The sequence below is a fragment of the Cetorhinus maximus genome, chromosome 38 (genome assembly GCF_964194155.1).
Source record: "Cetorhinus maximus chromosome 38, sCetMax3.hap1.1, whole genome shotgun sequence".
Taxonomy (NCBI): Eukaryota; Metazoa; Chordata; class Chondrichthyes; order Lamniformes; family Cetorhinidae; genus Cetorhinus; species Cetorhinus maximus.
Genome location: NC_135916.1, coordinates 1,694,523 through 1,717,454, shown reverse-complemented (window position 1 = coordinate 1,717,454; position 22,932 = coordinate 1,694,523). Strand labels below are relative to the sequence as shown.

The 22,932-nt window shown below is 43.9% G+C and overlaps 1 protein-coding gene across 1 annotated transcript; it reads left to right on the top strand.

The window, feature by feature from the left end:
- The first annotated feature begins 16,481 nt into the window (after positions 1-16,481).
- LOC144672473 (histone H1.5-like) lies at positions 16,482-17,138 on the top strand. Its single transcript, XM_078534317.1, has one exon. The coding sequence runs from the start codon at positions 16,482-16,484 to the stop codon at positions 17,136-17,138; it is 657 nt and encodes a 218-aa protein (XP_078390443.1).
- Positions 17,139-22,932: the final 5,794 nt, after the last annotated feature.

The following is a 22,932-nucleotide window of genomic DNA, read 5'->3' as shown; positions in this document are numbered from 1 at the left end:
AGTGCGGCTCCGCCGTCAGGATCTTCATCTCCGGCAGGTCTCTCTTCTCCTCGAACACCCTCAGGAGCCGGACGCAGTCTGCCACTCGCTTGAAAGTCACGTCGAAATAACCACCTTTGCGGGAGTCGTGCAGGGTGAAGATCTCCGTAGCTTGGAAGCCGCACGCCTTCAACAGGATCCTCCTGGTGAAGAAGCCCCGATCCATAGGTGATCCTCCTTCGCTGTGGTTCACCGTGACTCGGACGGTGATAGGTAACCCACGGTATAGATTTGGATTGCGATTGGTTATCGCCCTTCCATCCCGACCTTGCCATGGCAGGACCATGGTGTCGCCCCTGCAACACTTGATCTTAGCCAAAAGGCCGAGCTCGGTCACTGGATTCACTGATGTGTTTTATGCCATACCTATTGTTTTCAAGCAAGGAAGAGGGATATTGCTCTGTAATTGACGGTCTTTGAGTCTCATTTCACTGCACGTGTTGACTGTTGCTGTGTGAGTGCACTTTTTATTCAACACTTGTCAGATATTTTGACATAAGAGACTGTGTCCTTTTCGTTCCCTACCAGATTTTTGACATTGAGTGTTAGTTCTATACAGCTGTGTGCTTATTCAGGTACGTGAATTAGATTCCCCACCAACAGTTCCCCACCCACCCCCAAACCCCGCCCCTCCTGTATCTATAGGTCTCCGGCGTGTGTAAAAATGACTTTGCCACGATCTCTGTCAGTTCCTGGTAAATATGTGCCGGTGTGAATTTCTGGTTTTTGAGCATTGATTTTATTACATAGAAGTTCGTTGCTTGGAAGTGATTGGCGCTTTTCTTTTCTCTCCCCATCTATTCGTCAGTGTGTAGCATGAGAATGTGAGTTTTTATTCTGCTTCTGTCAATAACTGACATGTGAGTGTGGTTCTCTCTTGGCATTTGTCAATGTTTGGAATGTGTGTGGTGTGTGAATGTGAATATTACATTGGGTTTTTCAGTATCAAATCGGCCATCGTGTGTTTGAGTCAACCTCTCAGTTTCTGACATCTAAAGGTGAAAATACTTTAAAATTATCAGTTCTTTTGTATGTCAACTGCATTCAGTACCTATTAATCTATTTTAAGCCAATCTAAGATTCACTCATTCTCTCAGTAATGTTATGTGGTTATGTAATCTCTGTTATGACTGAATGGACTTTTCTCTCTATCTGTCAGTTTTTAATGTATGAAAGTGCCAGTTGATCAGTCCTCATCAGTTTCGGTCATCGACGTATTGCTTCATTCTGTACCTATCCAATTTTGCATGAACGTTTTTTTTATTTACCACTTCTCACATGATAGTCTTCAATTTAACTTGTATCTGTGAGTCTCTGGTATGTAAGTCTGGGTTTAATTTGTACCTGATGCTTTCAAGTTTGTGTGTGCGGTATTCATTCCAACAGCAGAATAGATATGGAAGTGACTCCAGGGAGTACCGCAACGATCAGTGTTTAGGCCTCAGCTGCTCACAATATATTACAATAATTTGCATGAGGAAACCAGAAGTATTATTTCCAAGTTTGGTGGCGACATGAAACTTGGTGGGAATGTGAGTGTTGGGGAGGGTGACAAGTGGATTCAAGGCCATTTAGAAAAGTTGATTGAGTGGGAAAATAAATAGCAGATGCTTTAAAACATCGATTATGAACATAAGAACAGAAGAAATAGGAACAGGAGTCGGCCATTTGGCCCCTCGAGCCTGCCTCGTCATTCAATAAGGTCATGGCTGATTTCTTTGTGTTTCAATCCCCACAATATCATCTTCCCCCATAACCTTTGATTCCCTTGCCTATTAAAAATCTATCTACCTATGCCTTAAAAGTTCTTAATGACCCTGCCTCCACTACATTCTGAGGCAGAGATTTTCAAAGTCACACAGCCCTCTGAGAGAGAAAAAAATATCCTCAACTATGTCCAAAGAGGGCGATATCTAATTTAGAAACAGTGCCCCCTATTACTGGAAACATCCTCTTGGTATCCACAATGTCAAGGCCACTCAGGATCTTGTATACATCAATCAATCACTCCTCACTCTTCTGAGACCCAGTGGAAACAAGCACAGTCTGTCCAACCTTTTCTTATAAGACATCCCACTCATTCATAGGTAACTATCTAGTAAAGTTCCTCTGAACCACCTCCAATCAGTGTGAAGTTATCCACATCAGTTGAAAAGACAGCATGGGAGAGTGTTATTTACATGGTGATAGACTGGGAAAGGTTGAAGTAAAAAGGGAGCTGGGTACCCATGCACACCAATCACTGAGAGCAAGCATGCAGGTGCAGGTAGCACTTAAGAAGGCAAATGATATGTTGGCCTTCATCATGACATGGTTAATTGCAGGAGCAAGGATGTCTAGCTGCAGCTATACAGGGCCTTGGCAAGACCACACCGGGAGTATTGTGTGCAGCTTTGGTCTCCTTACCTAAGGGAGGATATATTTATCATATGAGGAGTGCAGCGAAGATTCACCAGAGTGATTCCTGGGATGGCAGGATTGTCCTCTGAGGAGAGTTTGGGTCGAGTAGGCCTGTATTTACTGGAGTTTAAAAGGATGAGAGGGGGTCTCAATGAAAGGTGAAACATTCTGACAGGGCTGGACAGATTGGGTGCAGGGATGATGATTCCTCTGGCTGGGGGTCTAGAACAAGGGGTCACAATCTCAGGATGCAGGGTAGATGGTTTAGAACTGAGATGAGGAGAAAGTTCTTCAATCAGAGGGTGGTAAACCTGTGTAATTCTCTATGATAGAAGAGTGTGAAAGCTAAGTCACTGAATATATTTAAGAACGAAATAGATAGATTTCAAGTCTGCAAATGGAGAAGGGTATGATAACAGTGTGGTTGGATGGTGTTGAGATATAGGGCAGCCATGATTAAATTGAATGGCAGAGCAGGCTCAACAGGGCAAATGACCTACTCCTGCTCCTATTTTCTCTCTTTCCATGCCTGATATGTGATAATAGATTTCAGCTGTACCAGTTAGTTCATGTTTGGGATGTGTGTATTTTATTCTGTATTCATATCACTGATTTGCAAGTGATATAATTTGCTCTGTTCCTGATAATTTCTGATGAACTGAATGGTGGTTCTGTTTAGAACCTGTTGATTTCTGCTATGTGAATATGGGATTTCCTTTGTCCTTGTCAGTTTATGGCATGAAGGTTTAAATCTGCAGCTAATGCAAATTCCAAATACTGTGGATATTGGAAATCTCAAGAAGAAAAATCAAAAATGCTGGAAATACTGAGCAGCTCTGGCAAAATTTGTGGAGACAGAAACAAAATTGCCATTTGTTTGAAAACTCCGACCTGATGAAGTGTCATTGATCTGAAATGTTCAGTCTCATTTTTTTCTCCACAGATGCTCCCAAACTTGCTGATTACTCCCCACATTTTCTTTGTTTTTCCCCCGTATATATTATTTTCAGCAAGTGCATCTGGCAGTTCCTAAAGCTTATGTTTGTCTTTCATTCTGATATGTTGCAATAATTGAATGGAGATTTTGCTCTGTAACTCTCATTTGTTACTTTCTGTGTATCTGTGTTTTCTGTACCTGCCAGTTTCGAGTATGTGAGGATTTATTTGTACTGCAAATTTTATATTGTGACAAGAGGATGTGTATTCATTAACTTCTCTTCACTTACTGTGTTTTTTATTCTTTACCTGTCTGTGAATTGGGATTCTGCACTGTTCCCTGTTATTTACTCTTGTGTGACTGAATTTTTCCCAACATACTTATACTTGATGCTGGCCTTTACTATGCATATGTCAGTCTCTGTAATGTGAGTGTAGCTATTACTCTGCACTTGCTTGTGCCTGATTTTTGAGTATATGTTTGAGTTATTTTGCCTGCTTCTGACATGGAATGTCATTTATTAACTCTCATTTGCTAAGATGTGTGTATATGGGTGGATCTAATCCTGTACCTGTACCTCTGTGATATATCAGCATGATTGTAATTTCCCCCCTAACATTTCAGGGTCACATATGTGAGCATGAAAATGATTCTGTGCCCCTTCGTTTATTGTAAATGAGTGAGGGTTTAATCATTTAATATCAGTCCTCTGTATGAGAATGTAGGGTTTATTCTGTCCTTATCAGATTCTAGTACTGGATAATTGTAATTTTTCTCTGTCTGTCTGCTTGTCGTATGTCTTGTCAGTTTCCCTCTGTTTTTGGTATGTGACGAGTTGCTTTATTCAGAACCTTACACGTTTGAAGGCATGTTTATGTGTGTTTTTCCTGTGGTTACAAATGTCTGTTATTTGAGTAAGAGTGTTCCTCCCTTTTTCAAAGTTCAGTTCTGGAAGAATTGGTTTAATTCTGTATCTCTCTGTCTTGAATGTGTTGTTGATGATACATTATAACTCTCAGTCTCTGTGATGGAAATCCATATTTTTTGTGTTTCTGGCAGTCTCTGCTAAGTGAGAGGTGTTAATATGTTCTCTGTACTTGTCAATATGTATTTGGAGAGATAAGGTTTAATATCTTTTTGTTTTTTGAATTGCATTTTCACTAATATCTCTCATTATCCAGTATAATTTATGCATTTTAGTTTCATGCCAGTCAGTTTCTAGTATTTGAGTGTGATTTCACTCGGTATCTTTCTGCATCTTGCATGCACGCCTTGGTGAATCTTATTTTCAATCTGTCACTGTCTGCTATGTTTTATATTTATATGTCAGCCATTTTTCAGTGAATGTGACTTTTATTTTGTGTGTTTTTAGTGCTTTCACTTTTATATATTTTTGTAAATTAGGTAACTGGAACAGAATCTTAACCTGCAGCCAATCAGTTGTGTGTCATGATCTTGTTACATTTGACTAAGTTTCTAACTTTTACTGCACCTACAATAGAGAAAATAACTGAGCAAACTATTGAGATTAAAGGGTGACAAGTCCCCAGGACCTGATGGCCTACATCCCAGGGTCTTAAAGGACATGACAGCATAGATAGTGAATGCATTGACTATAATATTCCAAAATTCCCTGGATTCTGGAAAGGTTCCATTGGGTTGGAAAGATGCTCACATTATGCCCTTATTCAAAAAGTGGGGGAGGGAGAAAGTAGTAAACTATAGTCCAGTTAGCATAACGTCTGTCATTGGGAAATTGTTGGAATCCATTATTAAGGAAGAAGTAATGGTGCATTTGGAAAGTCAAAATGCAATCCATCGGAGTCAGCATGGTTTTATGAAGAGTAAATCGTGCTTGACTAATTTGCTAGAGTTCTTTGAAGACGTGACAAGCAAAGTGGGTACTGGGGATCCTGCAGATGTTGTATATCAGGACTTCCAGAAGGCTTTTGATATGGTGCTGCACAAAAGATTAATACGCAAGGTAAGATTACACAAGGTTAGGGGTAATATATTAGTTTGGATAGAGGATTGGCTAACCAACAGAAAGCAGAGATTCAGGAAAAATGTGAATTTTTCTGGATGGCAAGCTGTAACTAGTGGGGTTCCACAGGGTTTGGTCAATGAGCCCCATTTATTTACAATCTATATTAACTATTTGGAATCAGGGATAGAGGTCCAATAGCTAAATTTGCAGCCGACACCAAAATAGGTGGGAAAGTAAGTTGCAATGAAGAAATAAGAAATTTTGAAATGGATATGGACAGGTTAGCTGAAAGGGTAAATGGAGTTTAACAAAGGTAAGTGTGAAATTATCCATTTTTGTTGGAAGAATAAAAAGGTGACTTATTATTTAAATGGAGAGGAACTGCAGAATGCTTCAGTGCAGAGGGATCTAGGTGACCTCGTGCATGAATCGCTAAAAGCAAATATGCAGGTACAGCAGCTAATGAGGAAGGCAAATGGAATATTAGCATTTATTGCTAAAGGAAAAAAGTACAAAAATAGGCAAGTATTGTTGCAAATGTACAAGGCATTGGTGAGACAGCACCTGTAGTACTGTGCACAGTTTTGGTTCCCATACTTGAGGATGGATGTAGTTGCACTGGAGGCGGTTCAGAGGAGGTTCATTAGATTGATTCCAGAGATGTGGGGCGTGTCTTATGAGAGAGATTGAGCAGTTTAGGCCTATACTCGCTCGAGTTTAAAAGGATGAGAGGAGATCTAATTGAGGTATATAAGATTCTAAAGGGAATCGACAAAATAGACGAGGAGTGGAAGATTCCCCTTATGGGGCACTCTAGAATGAGAGGCCATAGTTTTAGGCTAAGGGGTGGTAGATTTAAATCAGTGATGTGGAGGAATTACTTTTCTCAAAAGGTCGTGAACCTGTGGAATTCACTACCTCAGAGTGCAGTCGATGCCGGGATGCTGAATAAATTAAAGGAGGAGAGAGTCAGTTTTTAAATTAGTAACGGGTTGAAACCTTATGGGGAGAGGGCGGCAAATTGGAGTTGAGGTCAAAATGAAATCAGCCATGATCGTATTGAATGGAGGGACAGGCTCGAGGGGCTGAATTGCCTACTCCTGCTCCTAGTTCTTATGTTCTTATGCATTACCAATGTATATGGTCCTGCTAATTTTCAGCTGTGTATGTTTAAATTACTACCGCAATATCTGCTTCTTAACTACCGGGCCAGCATTTAATTACTTAGATGCTGTCAAAGTTCCATGTATATACTCACAGGTGCATCTTGTGTGTTTGTCTTTGTGTGTGTGTGTATATGTGTGTGAGTGTTTGTGTCTGCAGGTGTGAATGTTTGTGAATATCTGCGTGACTGTGTATGTTGGATAGAAAGTGCAAGTTTGTTACTGTGTGCATGTATTTATGCATGTGTGTGTTTGTACTTGTGTGTGTGTGAGGGCCTGTGTGTATGTTTGTGTGCATGTGTGTGATTTTGTGTGTGTGTTTTTGTGTATGTGTGCAACAGATGGTGTGCGCATTTGAGTTTATGTATGTTTGTCTGTGTATAAGTGCATGAGCCTGCGAGTGTTTGTGTGGGAGTGTGCAGGGCTCATTTCCCATTTGTCTTTGTCTGGTACAGGATGCAGTTTTGGAATCAATTTTAATGAAATTTAAGTGTCTACCCAGTGACCATCAGCTATGTTGGAATTAATTCCCTAAATCTCAGTTATTGTACTGTTTGTGTATCTCAAATTTATGCTCTGTGTATATGACTCCATTATTGTACATTGAAGGTTTCTTCTGTACTTAATATGTATCACATTCATGTTTCTGAAAACTATTTCTCCAATGCATTAATCTATTACTGTTTCCAAAATCTGTTGCAGATTTTAAAATGAAACTTTGCATTTATCAAAGACCGGTTTTATTCTTTTATTTAATGTGAACTAAGGTATAGCATTCAGGCTGCAACTGGGCAAAAGTCTTTGTGAATGATAATGAGACACTTGAACTCACATGCTGTGTATGTCATATCTGATTGATTCAGTGTGTAATGATCTTACGTTATGAATCATAGTGAGAATATTAAACCGGCATGTGTTGTGTATCCAATGCCGCATTAATTAAAATTACACTTTCTCTTTATTTTAGATATAGTATGAGATCTTTGGAGGGGGATTCAATGTGTTCCTCTGTTAGAACCTAGGTACATTCTACAGATTAATTTTGTACATTTCAGTCAGTTGCACTATCTGTAGCTAAGACTGCACTCTTCTGAAATGAATGAGGTGCCTTTCAATCTGATAGTGTTTGTGGTTTTGGACTGAGATTGATGGACCTACCATTCTGCAGTGCTTAGTGAGTGTGAGTTGGGGAGAAATATTCTCTCTCCCCTGTTGTATTTGACTGTAGCGTTGAACACGTCTATCTGAAACTTGAGATCAAAGTGAATCTGATTCCTGCTCTCAGTGATGGTGGAACTGCTGTTCTGTCTGTGCTCTTTGAACAATAATGTACCTATGTCAATTCGAAGCAGAGAGCTGCATGATTATTTAAGATGGGAAATCTGTAGCTTGGCGTTGGGGCTCAAGGTGAAATGGTGGCCCAATGTTATATAATTTTGAGATTGCAGGTGAGTGTGTGTCTGTGCATGTGTGTGTGTGTGTGTGTATGTATGTGCGTGTACATTTACCTGCCGGTCTTTAGTATGGGAGAAATTTATTTCTTCTCCACTATTTATATTCTGCTATGTGAATGTGGGATCACACTGTATCTTTCACTTTTTAACATCTTACTATGGGATTTATTTGTTTCCTGCCTGTGAATGGGGATTCCAAAATGCACCTAGTTATTTGTTGCTGTGTGACTGTGTGATTTGTTTTATGAATGTTTGTAATTGATTCTGGGCTTTACTCTGGATCATTGACTCTCTTTAATGTACCTGTGGCTATTACTCAACACCTGCCTGTGCCTGATTTGTGAGTAAGCATCTTACTTTCACTGTTTCTGACATGTAATGCATATTTTTACTCATTGCCTCTTAGTTACAGGTATGTGGATTTGCATATTATGTTCTGTATCTGCAATGCTGTGAAATGTCAGTGTGATTCATTTTCCTGTTCTTTGTGTCAGGATCAGAAATGTGAGCATGGAAAAATTTGCTGAAACTCAGGTTATTTCAAATGAGTGAGACTTTACTCATTTGCTGTCAACCCCTGGTATGAGAAGGTATGGTTTAGTCTATGCCTATAATATTCTTGTGTGTGAGTATTGTCTTTTCCCATGGTCTGCATGCACCTTGTAGATCATTGTCGATTTTGCTGTGAACATGTCAGCCTGTATGACTAAAGTGTGATATTCACATTGCAGCTTTCAATTTAGTGTGTAAGCAAGGACCTCCCCCCACACTAACATCCCCCACACTACCCCTGACTATATCTCTTGGTCTTTCATACAGGCTGTTATGTTTTAGTCAGCAACTTATGAGTTTTGATGCATTTTCATGTCTGATATTATTGTAGCTATCAACATCTGATTTCTTGGTACCCAACCTCTTCCTATTTTGAAATGTCTGGCATGGAGAAATTGATTATATTCAACACCCCTCTATCTCTTGTATGTGTCTGTGGTTTTATAATGTAAGTGTCTGCCCCTCTTACGGGAAGGTAACTTTCTTCTGAATCTGTCAGTCCCTCCTATGAGAGTGGTGTTATGTTATTCACTGTACTTGTCAATATCTGCTTTGAGTTAAGTTTTAAACTTTCTTGTTTGTAGAGATCTGTTGATGTAAGTATTCTGAAAATATTGCTCTGGCATGTAATGTGTATTCACGACTGTACTACTGAATAAGTACTTTATCATTAGCCGGGGGAGGTGATGGCATTGCTGTATTGTCATTGGTCTAGTAATCTGGAGAGCCAGGGCAATGCTTTGGGTTCGAACCCTGACACTAAAGATGGTGTAATTTAAAATCAATAAAAATATGAATTGAATTAATGATCACTATGGAACCATTGTCGATTGTGGTAAAAACCCTTCTGGTTCACTAATATCCTTTAGAGAATGAAATCTGTCATCCATGTACATGTGACTCCACACCCACACTTAAATGCCCTCTGAAATGGACTAGTTAGCCACTCAGTTGTAACAAATGGCTACAAAAAGATCATCGGCAACAGTAATCTCAGCCCTGTTGATCCCATGGGACAAGGGCAGCAGATCGATGAGAACACCACCAACTGGAAGTTCCGCTCCAGGTGCCTCACCATTCTGAGATGGAAATATGCTGCCATTGCTGGGTCAAAAACCTTGAACTCCATTACTATCAGCACTGTGGGTTTAGCAACACCACAGGGACTGCAGCGGCTCAAGAAAGCAACTCATAAACCAACTTCTCAAGGGCAACTAAATGCTGTCCCGGCCAGCAAAGCAAACAACTCAAGAATGAATTAAAAGTATGATACTGTGTGGGATCTTTGGCGTTGAGTCTAGTGCGTTGCTTTATGAATGCTGGGGACATTCAAGGATTAATTCAGTGAATTTCAATCAGCTTTATTACCAGATATTTAAGTTGCAGCCAATGTTCCACTGTTGTGACATGCATGGAGTGTGCTTCAATTTGAAATTGGTTGTGAGTTTGGACAGAAATTGGTGGATCTGCCATTCAGAGGTACTAAGTAGGAGTGTATTGTGATTATTCCAAACACCTTCCCATCCTCGCCCCCCTCTGAGTGTTTGACAATTGGATTGAGCATATGTATCTGTAATTATATCAATTTGACTCTGACTATTTCTGTCCGTGGTGATGGTGAAAATAATGTTCTGTCTGTATCTCTGAACTCTGTGAGTAATATCATACCTGCTGTCAGTAAGAATGAGATGGCTGCACTTTTATTTTAGTTGGGAAATCAACAGCTTGAAAACGATCCCTTCAAGTATTTGCCTAGAGGAAGAAACATATCTCTTGAAAGTCAAGATCTGCTGAGGTTTTGAATGAAAATAGATCAACGTAACCTGTCAACTGATAATCAATTTTATTAATGCGCTACAAATTATAAAGAATAATAGAAAAGTATAGTCTCTGATTCCACTTCAGCAATCAGCTTCCGTACTTTTCAAACATTTGAGTAAAATTCAGAAACAGTCCTGACCTGTCCTCCTCCAAGGATGTCACTACCCGAGGGGACAGAGACATTGATGCAGGTCAGGTTTCAATCTCCAGCTCCCATTGTAAGAGCCGTCAACAAAAACCAACAGCCGCTGCGACAATGTTTCTTTAACACTTATCATTTGAAAAGCTGGTGCCTGCGATAGGTGATCTTTACATGATTGTTCCCCATCCTCACGGTCCGCCTGTTTCCACTGTTCACTGTCCAAATGCCGACAAGTTGCATGAATCAGCAGCTATACTTGGAATATGCATTACAGGATTGAGGGGAGGATATCCCAATAGTTTTCAATTGCAGCTTCCTCAGGTTGTGTCTCCCTCAGCAGGGCCACACACAGCCCCAGAAAGGCCTCTCCCCGTCCACCCGCTCACTCCAAGTTCCGGAACACGTTCCCGCTCCGCTCCGCCTCTTACAAACAGCCCCCGGTTCCCCCTGAACTTACCCCGAGTCAATGATGATTTCTGTGTCCACACTGACAAACCGGGGCCCTGCTGGAATCAGAACGCTGTTTACTCGCTTACCCGGGCCCTAAGATTTCCATTTCTATCTGTTTGAAACAAAGGTCTCCCGCTCACTGAGTAAAAAACTTCAATGGCAGAGTCTGGGAGAAGCGAAGCGCATGCGCTCTTCTGGCCATCGCTGAGGAAATGAATGAGGGCAGGAATGCGCACGCGCTTTTCTAAAAAATACGTCACCGAACAAACGTCATTTGCTCCACCCCTCAGTCAATGTTCTCCAGCTTGAGCATCACAATGGGTCTGTGTGGAACGGGCAGAGTTTCAGGCAGGTGGACGATTCCTGTATGAAGCTCAAACTGATATCGCTCCCTGCAGCATCTTTGCTGTTCATTCACCGGTTTAGCAAATCAATCCGCCCAGTGAATCTATGTCACAAAAAAAAAACATAAAATGCTGGAAAAACTGAACAGATCTGAAGACATCTGTGCAGAGTAAGAAAGTCTCCACCCCCGCCTCCCACATATGCTGAGGTTATCCAGTAATTTTTGTTTTTGTTTCAGAATTCCAGCACCCGCAGATTGTTGCCTTTATCCCAGTGAATCTACTTGTTTGCTGTGACCGCGCAGAAATTCATATCTGATCTTAAAGAACCCAGTTTAACAGAATCAGATTGAAACTGTCAGTCACTTGGTGTCATATCGAACAATTTTAGGCCAATTATTCCAGAGAGCTACAGAAGTTTGCGCTATTTCATTTCGGATACTATTCAACTCACCCTCTGATATTTCCCTGTTTGTGTGATAGGAATGTGTCTGCACCTGTCCCAGTATTAGTGGGAGCTGAATCGCGTCAACTCTCGCTGCTGGGGGTCTTTCAGTTTTAAAATAGTTTTACAGATCAGGTTCAGAATCTTCGGTGTTTCAAAAAGAAAACCTGCCAATCTTCTAAGTTCCAATGATTATAATTCAACTTGCTCAAGATTCCCTCATCAGTCAACAATATCATTCCAGGAATCTACTGATTAACATTCACTGAACAATTTCCAGGGAAGTATATCCCTCTATGTTTCCAAACCGATATTTGCAACACAATTATTAATTGTGATGTGCGCATATTCTATTGAAACGCTGATAATATGTCTGCCGCTATCCGATGATAGATACGGCGATCAATCGTTGTTATGTTGACACATGGTAGGAACAGAGAGACTGCTCTCTCTCTCTTTCTCTCTCTCTCGCAGAGTCACAGAATCACAGTGCAAAATAGGCCTTTCGTACCTACGAGTCTGCACAGACACGTGAGAAACACCTGACCTACCAACCTAATCCCAGTTACCATAAATTGGCACCTTGAAAGTTATGACGTGACAAGTGCTCATCCAGGTACGTTTTAAAGGATGTGATGCAATCCGCCTCCACCACCCTCCAAGGCAGTGCATTCCAGAAAGTCAGCATCCTCTGGGTAAAAAAGTTTTTCCTCTCATCCCCTCTAAACCTCCTGCCCCTCACCTTGAACCTATGCCCCTTTGTGACTGACCCTTCAAATAAGGGGAACAGCTGCTCTCTATCAACCCTGTCCACGCCTCTCATAATCTTGCACACCTCGATCAGGTCGCCACTCTGGCTTCTCTGCTCCAACGGAAACAATCCAAGTCTATCCAACCTCTCTTCATAACTTAAATGTTTCATCCCAGGCAACATCCTGCTGAATCTCATCTCCAACCCCTCCAGTGCAATCACATCCTTCCTAAAATGTGGCGGCCAGAACTGCACACAGTACCCCAGCTGTGGCCACGCCAAGGTTCCATACAACAACAACATGACCTCCCTAGTTTTGTAATCTATGCCTCGATTGATCAAGGCAAGTTTCAGATATGCTTTTTTCAACACCCCACTAATGTGTCCCTCCACCATCAGAAATCTATGGACACACACGCCAAGGTCCCTTTATTCCTCAGAACTTCCTAGCGCTATGCCATTCATTGAATACTTCATTGTCAAATTATTCCTTCCAAAGTGTATATCCTCACAATTTTCAGGGTTAAATCCCATCTGCCACTTATCTGCCCTTTTGTCCATCCAATCTGTATCTTCCTGTAGCAAAAGGCACTCAACCCCACTGTTAAACTCTCGGCCAATCGTTGTGTCATCCGCAAACTTACTAACCCTACCCCCCATGTAGTCATCTATGTCGTTTATATAAATGACAAATAATAGGGGACTGAGCACAGATCCCTGTGGTGTGCCACTGGGCACTGGCTTCCAATCACTAAAGCAACCTTCTGTCATCATCGTCTGCCTCCCACAACTAAGCCAATTTTGAATCCGCCTCATCAAAATATCTTTAAACCCTTGTGCATTTGTCTTCTTTATAAGTGTCCCATGTGGGACCTTGTCAAAAGCTTTGCTGAAATCCATATAAGCTACATCAAATGCACTACCCTCGTCTACACACCTGGTCACCTCCTCAAAAAAGTCAAACAAATTTGTTAGGCCTGACCTCCCTCTGACAAAGCCATGCTTACTATCCCTGATCAAACAGTGCCTCTCCAAGTGCAGATAGATTCTCTCCTTCAGAAATTTCTCCAATTGTTTCCCTCCCACTGACGTGAGACTCACTGGTCTGTAGTTCCCTGGCTTATCTCCACAACCCTTCTTAAAAGCTGAACCACATTAGCTGTTCCCCTGTCCTCTAGCACCTCCCCCGTGGCCGGAGAGGAATAAAAAATTCGGGTCAGAGCCTCGGCGATCTCCTCCCTTGCCTCCCTCAGCAGTCTGGGACACAAATAATCTGGACCTGGAGAACTGTCCACTTTAAAGCCTGCTAACAACTCCAATGACTTCTCACTCCCTATATTAATTTACGTAAGAACCTCACAGTCTCTCTCCAAGAGTTCGACACCTTCATCCTCATTCTCTTGTGTGAAGACGGATGTGAAGTATTCATTCAATGCTCTAGCGATGTCCTTTGGCTCCACCCATAGATTTCCCCCTTGGTCCCATATGGGCCCTACTCTTTCCCAGGTTATACGTTTCCCATTGATATACTTACGTAATATATTGGGATTTCCCATACCTTTACCAGCCAGAGCTTTCTCACATCCCCTCTTTGTTCTCCTAATAGCTTTCTTAATCTCCACTCTGCACTGTCTGTACTCCACTATTGCCTCTGCTGATTTGCTCCCCTTGTACCTACTAAAAGCCTTCCTTTTCCTTCTCATCATAACCTGAATATCTCTGGTCACCCATAGTTCTCTGGGCTTGTTAATCCTTCCTATCACCATAGAGGGAACATGTTGAGCCTGTAGCCCCCCCCGCCCCCCACCCCCCATTTTCATTTCTGAACACCCCCACTATTCCTCTGTAGATTTCCTCACAACTAACTCTTCTCCGTCTACCTTGGCCAGATCCTGCGTTATTTTATTAAATTCCACTCTCCCCCAATCCTAAACATTTTTTTTGCAACTTGTCGATTTCATTTTCCACAACAAACTTAGTCTGTACCATGTTGCAGTCGCAATCGCTAAAATGCTCGCCCACCACCACTTCAGCCTCCTGTCCGGCTTCATTCCACAGAATTAGGTCCAGCTATGCACCATCACTTGTTGGACTACCTACATGTTGACCTAAAAAGTTCTCCTGTACACTTTTCAAGAAATCCACTCCCTCCAAGCCCTTAATACTATGTCTATCCCAACTAATTTTGGGAATGTTGAAATCAACTCATATTATTACCCTATTATTATCGTTTTTTACAAACCTCCACAAATTGTGCACATAGTTGCTCCACAATTTCCCGCTGACTATCTGGGGGTCTATAATTAACACCTAATAATGTGGTTGCCCCTTTTCAGTCCTAATCTCTAACCATAAAGTTTCATTCGATGCATCCTTACTGCATTAGCTGACCCCTTAACTGATGATGCAACTGCTCCTCCTCCTCTTTTACCTCGTCCGCTGTTTCGCCTGAAGATTCTATACACCGGAATGTTGAGCTGCCAATCCTGCCCTTTCCCTCAACCAATGGTGGCTACTATATCACAATTCCTCGTGGCAATCCTCACCCTTAACTTATCCGTTTTACCTTCAATACGCCTGGCACTAAAGTTGAGCCCATCCAACCTTGCCTTACTTCATTGAAGATTATTGCAGCTGTTCTTCCTCTGTCTTGATTGTTTTACTGGATTATGATGTGTCCCTATTCTGCTAACATTCTGTGTCCCCACCACCTCCCGAATTATATAAACGCCTCCCAGTAGCACTAGCCTATCTGTGTGTGTGCCTCTCTCTCTCTCTGCCTCTCTATCCCAATCTCTATCTCTCTTTCACTCACTATTGCTCCCTCTCTGTCCTTTCTCTCTTGCTCCCTTTCGCCCCCCACCCCGATCTCTCTACTTCTGGTGCTGTGAATGTTACTGATGCTGTGATCCATCCTCCATTGATATGCGTAACACCGTTAGTGTTCATCCTCTCTCAGAAATTCAGTTCTGACATTTCATTTGATTATCTCTAATAAAAAATCGAAGTGTGTTTTGAAAATCTCTGTCACTGCCAGGAATGTAACAATCCGCGAGGGCATGTTCACATATAACTGGCCCGCTCTGGTTGTTGAGGTAGGGGTACATTGCAAACTGTGAAATTGTGACCTGTCAGTTCAGGAGGAGCAACATAAACAGGGAGTTCTGGAGGGACCGGGAACAGATAATTTATATTGTCACCTGGAATAAACATCTTGATGTGAGCTATTCAGATAATAGCCTGAAATCACATATGATTGGTTCCTCCACGGAATCTGCGAATCAGACAGTCTGCGGCTCCCATGTCTCAGAGTGTTAGATTTTTTTTTCTGAGTTTACAATCTACAGCAAATTAATAGAAAGCCGTGCAAAGTTCTAAATGAGGGGCAATTATCTCCTGAGACCCTTACATTTGATACTAGTTTCAGCCTGTGAAGGTGCAGATGTGAACATTGTGTAAGAGAGCGTTGGAAATGGGCGGGCGAGTCAGAGGAATGAAACTGTGTTTGTGTGTCCGTGCTGATCAGGAAATTTCCGTGTCCCGCTTGCCTAAAATAAAAATATTTCCCATTCAAAAATTCTCCCTGCTACCCAGCTTAACCCCGAAGTGATATTTCAAGAGCATTTCTGTGTTGTTTTCTAGATTTCAGTCTAAAACTAGATGACGTGTCAGCGATCGGGTGAAGGAGCCGCAGTAAATCAGGTTTAAATCGAAATTGGAGTCTTCAATTCGCCTTACATCTTTTCGACAGCGAACATTACAGTGTTAGAGATAAGAAGGATTTAGTCTGGGACACTGGAGAGCCGGAATTTCCATGGAATTGGGGAGTTTGTGAGGAGAGAAAAACACAGAGAGGCAGCAGCAGCCTGGAGCTGACAGCAGCCTGTCTCCGCCCCGTCCGCTCGCTGCCTTTAAGTTGCTCAGTGCCGCCACCAGCGGCTTCATTTCTCAGCCCGTTCAGATTGACAGAGACACTTTTGTGCAGAGTCCCGGAACATGACCGATACTGCAGCCGCCGAAACGGCTCCTCCAGCCGCTTCCGCCGCCCAGGTCAAGACTCCCAAGAAGAAGAAGAAGGCGGCTCCCCGGAGCAGTGCAGCCGGTCCCAAGCTGGGCGAGCAGATCCTCAAGGTTGTGGCGGATTGCAGCGATCGCAAGGGGATGTCGCTGCCCGCGATCAAGAAGGCGCTGCGCGGCAAAGGGCTGGATGTGGAGAAACTCGGCTCCCAGATCAAGCAAAGCATCAAGAGGAATGTGAAGAATGGCTTCCTGGTTCAGGTCAAGGGCACGGGCGCCTCGGGCTCCTTCAAAGTCCCTAAGAACACAACCCCGGGGAAAGTGGGAAAGAAGGCGAAGGCAGCAGCTGGCAAGAAATCTCCAGTGAAGAAAGCGGCAGCCAAGAAGGTGACAGCAAAGAAAGCAACGGCCAAGAAGACTCCAGTCAAGAAAGCAACGGCCAAGAAATCCCCGGCCAAGAAAGCAGCGGCCAAGAAATCCCCAGCGAAGAAAGCAGCGGCCAAGAAAACAGCCAAGAAGGCGGTAACTCCCAAAAAGCCGGTGAAGAAAGCAGCCCCCAAGAAAAAGTCTCCGGCCAAGAAGGTGACGGGCGTCAAAAAAGTGGCGATAGCGAGGGCCAAGCCCAAAGGGAGATAAGCAAAGACAGGAAAGAAGGGAAAGATCCCGAGCAAATTGTAAACCTCTAAACCCAAAGGCTCTTTTCAGAGCCACCCACATTTCACATGAAAGAGCTGATCCCCTGATCATTTGATCCCTGTCTCCGCGCTGGGAGCTGATTTCAGGTGGAAATGTTTTATTTTCCTGTAAATCCAGTATTCCCGCTGAATCACTGAAATGCGCTTCACCCGCACTTCCACTCCCTCCCCCAACTCCGATACTCATTCCTGCAATAACACACATCGATATCCTTTCCGATTAGTATCCGGGGTGTGTTCGAGAGCAGTTAATGTTTATCTTCCTTTCTTTATTCAAATATTCAGGGTGGGAGTCTGCAATAGAGAAACCAGGTGTAAAGGAAACTCCTCACAGCTGACACCCAAACCCATTATTTTCTCTCATTCGGTTGGGAGAGATGTTGGCAAAATTCCCAATAACCCTGGGAGGGGATAAAAACAAAAAAACTGCGGATGCTGGAAATCCAAAACAAAAAATAAAAAATAAAAAATACCTGGCAAATCTCAGCACGTCTGGCAGCATCTGCGGAGAAGAGTACAGTTGAGGTTTCGTGTCCTCATGACCCCTTGGTCCACTCCTCCATCACCCCCTACTCCTCAACCCCCTCCTATGGCACCTCCCCATGCGAACGCAAGATATGCAACACCTGCCCCTTCACTTCCTCTCTCCTCAACGTCCAAAAGCCCAAACATTCCTTTCAAGTGAAGCAGCATTTCACTTGCATTTCCCCTAACTTAGTCTACTGTATTCGTTGCTCCCAATGCGGTTTCCTCTACATTGGAGAGACCAAATGCAGACTGGGCGACCGCTTTGCGGATCACCTGCGGTCTGTCCGCAAGCATAACCCAGACCTCCCTGTCGCTTGCCATTTTAACACTCCACCCTGCTCTCATGCCCGCATGTCTGTCCTTGGCTTGCTGCATTGTTCCAGTGAAGCTCAACGCAAACTGGAGGAACAGCACCTCATCTTCCGACTAGGCACTTTACAGCCTTCCGGACTGAATATTGAGTTCAAAAATTTTAGATCTTAAACTCCCGCCTCCATCCCCACCCCCTTTCCGTTTCTTCCCCCTCCTCCTTGTTTTCTCCAATAATTTATATATATTTTTCTTTTCCCACCTATTTCCATTATTTTTAATGTATTCCACCGATCATTTATGCCCTTTTAGTCTTATTTCACCCCACCCCCACTAGAGCTATCTGTACCTTGTGTGTCCTGCCATCCATTCTTAATTAGCACATTCTTTTAGATAACATCACCACCTTCAACAACTCTTTGTTCTTTTGCCTGTGACATCTTTTGATTATCTGCTCCTATCACTGCTTGCTTGTCCCAACAACCACCCCACCCTCAACTTCTCTCTCCCCCCGCCCCCCACCATAACCCAGCTTATATTTCACCCCTCTCCTATTTTTACTTAGTTCTGTTGAAGGGTCATGAGGACTCGAAACCTCAACTGTGCTCTTCTCCACCGATGCTGCCAGACCTGCTGAGGTTTTCCAGGTATTTTTTAGTTTTTGGTTTTTAACCTGGGAGGGGAGTTGTGGGTGGGGATGAAATTGGAGCTGGGGTTGAAATCGAAGCAGAAATTGACTCGTATGGAAAGTTCATGACTGAGGCGGAAATGATACGGACAAGACGATGTTTAATAGATTCGAAACAAAAACAGAATTACCTGGAAAAACTCAGCAGGTCTGGCAGCATCGGCGGAGAAGAAATCAGTTAACGTTTCGAGCCCTCATGGCCCTTCGGCAGAACTGTAAAACCCGCTTTTAGCTTTTTGTTTTTACCTTTAATAGATTCGAGTTGCTAATTAGCTGCTTCATGATATTCAAGTGTGTAAGTTCTGTTCAAAGCGTCTGTTCACTTCCCTCTAGAATTGGACAAAATACAATTCTGTTTCTGGCAGGCAGGAGGAGGAGCTGGTTTACCAAAGACTTTGTTCTGTCTGTCACTCAGTCTCCCCCGCCCCGCCTCTCACACACACACACTCTCTCTGTAACTCTCCCTTCCTCAGTTAGGTCGGGGCGGGCTGTATAAAAGCGGAACGTGAAGCAGCTCCCCACTCATTCAGCAGCGATTTCACTGAAGAAGTATCATGTCTGGCCGAGGGAAAGGAGGCAAAGGACTGGGGAAAGGCGGAGCAAAGCGGCACCGCAAAGTGCTTCGCGATAACATCCAGGGCATCACCAAACCAGCCATCCGCCGCCTGGCTCGCCGTGGCGGTGTCAAGCGCATTTCGGGCCTGATCTACGAGGAGACCCGCGGGGTGCTGAAGGTTTTCCTGGAGAATGTGATCAGGGATGCTGTCACCTACACCGAGCACGCCAAGCGGAAGACGGTCACCGCCATGGATGTGGTGTACGCTCTGAAACGCCAGGGCCGCACTCTCTATGGATTCGGCGGCTGAACAAATCGACCCGACTCTATAACAAAACCCAAAGGCTCTTCTAAGAGCCGCCCACAACCTCACATTGAGAGCCTTGACCTCGGAGAGGGAGAGGGTAAGCGAGGTTTTTGTACTTTGCCATTAGTTCCTTCTCATTTCTGAATACAATCATCAGTCACACAAATTTCACTGTTTAATTTGGTTCGGTTTTCATGAATTCACTTAATTTCTTCCTCTCTAAACTAGATTCCAATCTTGGCTGAGGAATACAACAGCTCCCAAAATAACACCGAGTTCACAAGAAAAAAAATCCTCATTTATTATACTTTGATCAGTAGGAACTATTTTGAGACACATCACTCTCTCTTCGCTCTGTTTTTACCCTGTCTTTTTTAGTCGCTTTCTCTTCCTAGGTCTCTGACGCATGACAGGACCTGGGAGGAAACAGTAGCTGAGCTTTACATGGATCAGCCTGTATCGATGCAGCATGTTGTCTGGTTCCAGGGAGCACTGAGCAGAGCTTTATCCTGATAAAAGCCAAATAAACTGGGGATGCTGCAAATATAAAACAAAAACAAAAATACCTGGAAAAACTCAGCAGGTCTGACAGCATCTGCGGAGAGGAACACAGTTAAGGTTTCGAGTCCGTATGTCTCTTCAACAGAATTAAGGGAAAATAGAAAAGAGGTGAAATATAAGCTGGTTTAAGCGGGAGTGGGACATGTGGAGCTGGATAGAGGGCCACTGGCCTGTTTCAGGACCATCAATGAAAGAATCCGAATATAAACGGGAATGTAAGGCAAATATTTAGTGGCCCTTGCCGCGAAATACTTTTAAAACAGATGTTGCAGCAAACATGACACAGAATATTACCGATTCATTGATTGAAGGATAAAATGCTGTTGATCACGTAGATTTTGCATCCTATACCGAACGGAAGGTTTAAGTAGAAGCTCCGCTTTCGGTGCATGGTTTGGACTGTGAAGATGCATTTACGCACATTGTGGAAGATCTTTCAAATATATAAAGTTAGAGATAAAGATGTTTTACATAAAGTGTGCGCAAGCTCCTCACCCACAATCGCCTCCCCCAGCCATAAAACACTGGAAACAGGGGCCACACCTTCTCTAGCGTTTTGACATGAATAAACCGATACAGTTGATCAGGTTTATATGTGAGACACAAAATTTCCCCCATCATTAGGAGTTTTATTCCAGCCTGCTGTAAACCGATCAGGGAATGAATGAGAATTTAATCCACGTTCAAAAGCAGGAAGTCGGAGCTGGGACCGAAATGGGGCTGGAAAAGATAGAGACATTGTGATATTTCTACTTTGAGATTGATTTTACCTGCCTTCAAACTAGATTTATTTTTATGTCAGTTATTCGTCCCTCTGAAATTGGCGGGCATTTTGAAATTGATGAACTGTCAGTTTCTGCTCCACCAATCAGGGCCCAGAAATCCATGCAGCCCGCTGCTCTTTTCAAATTTCTGGGCGGGATTGCGCTGCATCCAATCAGGACAGGAGGGAGGTCACAGACATGTCTTAAATAGACAGACACAGAGCGGCTTCATCATTCTCAGAGTCTGTGTTCCACTTCGTATGTTATCATGGCCAGGACCAAGCAGACAGCGCGCAAGTCGACCGGAGGGAAAGCTCCCCGCAAGCAGCTGGCTACCAAAGCTGCCCGCAAGAGCGCTCCAGCCACGGGCGGCGTCAAGAAGCCCCATCGCTACAGGCCCGGCACTGTGGCTCTGCGGGAGATCCGCCGCTACCAGAAATCCACCGAGCTGCTGATCCGCAAACTGCCCTTCCAGCGCCTGGTGCGAGAGATCGCTCAGGACTTCAAGACCGACCTGCGCTTCCAGAGCTCGGCCGTCATGGCCCTGCAGGAGGCCAGCGAGGCTTACCTGGTGGGGCTCTTTGAGGACACCAACCTGTGCGCCATCCACGCCAAGCGAGTCACCATCATGCCCAAGGACATCCAGCTGGCCCGCCGCATCCGCGGGGAGCGCGCCTAGACTCACCCTACCCGACTCTGGACTTCAACACCAACAACCACAAAGGCTCTTTTAAGAGCCACCAAGTCGGTCAGAGAAAGAGCTGCGATCTATTGTTAACTACTCCGGCACTTAAACCTCTCCGTCCTACCATTTATTCTATTTCTTTTTCACCTTCCTTTGTTGGGATTTTCAGCTGATGTCGTTAATAAGTGTAGGTCATTTCATTGGAAAAGTGATGAGTTTATTATTCTAGGGACCTTTTCGCAACTATTGGCAATTGGACGTAAATAGATGCGGCACCCACTACTCCTGCTGTCTGCTTAAGACAACAGTACCAATATGAAGCGTCTCATTGTAACTAGCGCTTCCACACGTGTCATTAGAAATGTATTGTTAGTAGGAATCGATAGGGGCTGCATCGCACATACGGCACGCAGCGGATTGACCATAGTTCAGTGCTCCGGTTCATCTTCAAGCTCCCGTCTCGACCTGGGAGAAAATATCAATTTTTCTTCTAATTTCCACTTCTCCATCTCTTTCACATGGTCCATTTCCGACACTTCCCTTCCTTCCTTGACCTCTCTGTTTCATTTGTTGGTGATGGACTGTCCACCAATATTCATTGCTAGCCCACCGACTCCCACAGCTACCTCGACTACAACTCCTCACACCCCGCTTCCTGTCAGGACTCCATCCCATTCTCTCAGTTCCTTCGCCTCCGTCGCATCTGTTCTGATGATGCCACTTTCCAAAACAGTTCCTCTGACATGTCTTCCTTCTTCCTTAACTGAGGTTTTCCACCCACGTGGTTGACAGGGCCCTCAACCGTGTCCGGCCCATCTCCCGCGCCTCTGCCCTCACACCTTCCTCTCCCTTACAAACCCATGGTAGGATCCCCCTTGTCCTCACTTTTCACCCCACCAGGCTCCACATTCAAAGGAGCATCCTCCACCATTTCCAGCATGATGCCACCACCAAACACATCTTCCCCTCATCCCATCACCCCGCCTCCCCAACCCCCCACCCCCTCCTCCGTCAGTATTTCGTAGGAACCGTTCCCACCGGGGAACCTTGGTCCACTCCTCCATCACCCTCTACAACTCAACCCCCTTTCATGGCACCTTCCCATGCAACAGCAGAAGGTGCAACATCTGCCCATTTACCTACCCCCTCCTCACCATCCAAGGGCCCAAGCACTCCTTTTAGGTGAAGCAGTGCTTGACTTGCACTTCCCTCAGTTTAGTCTACTGCATTCGTTGCTCCCAATGCGGTCTCCTCTACATTGGAAAGACCAAACGCAGACTGGGTGACCGCTTTGTGAAACACCTTCGGTCTGTCCGCAAGCATAACCCAGACCTCCC

What these genes read in the sequence shown, in the direction of transcription:
- LOC144672473 (XM_078534317.1), top strand. Translation starts at nt 16,482, where the DNA reads ATGACCGATACTGCAGCCGCCGAAACGGCTCCTCCAGCCGCTTCCGCC.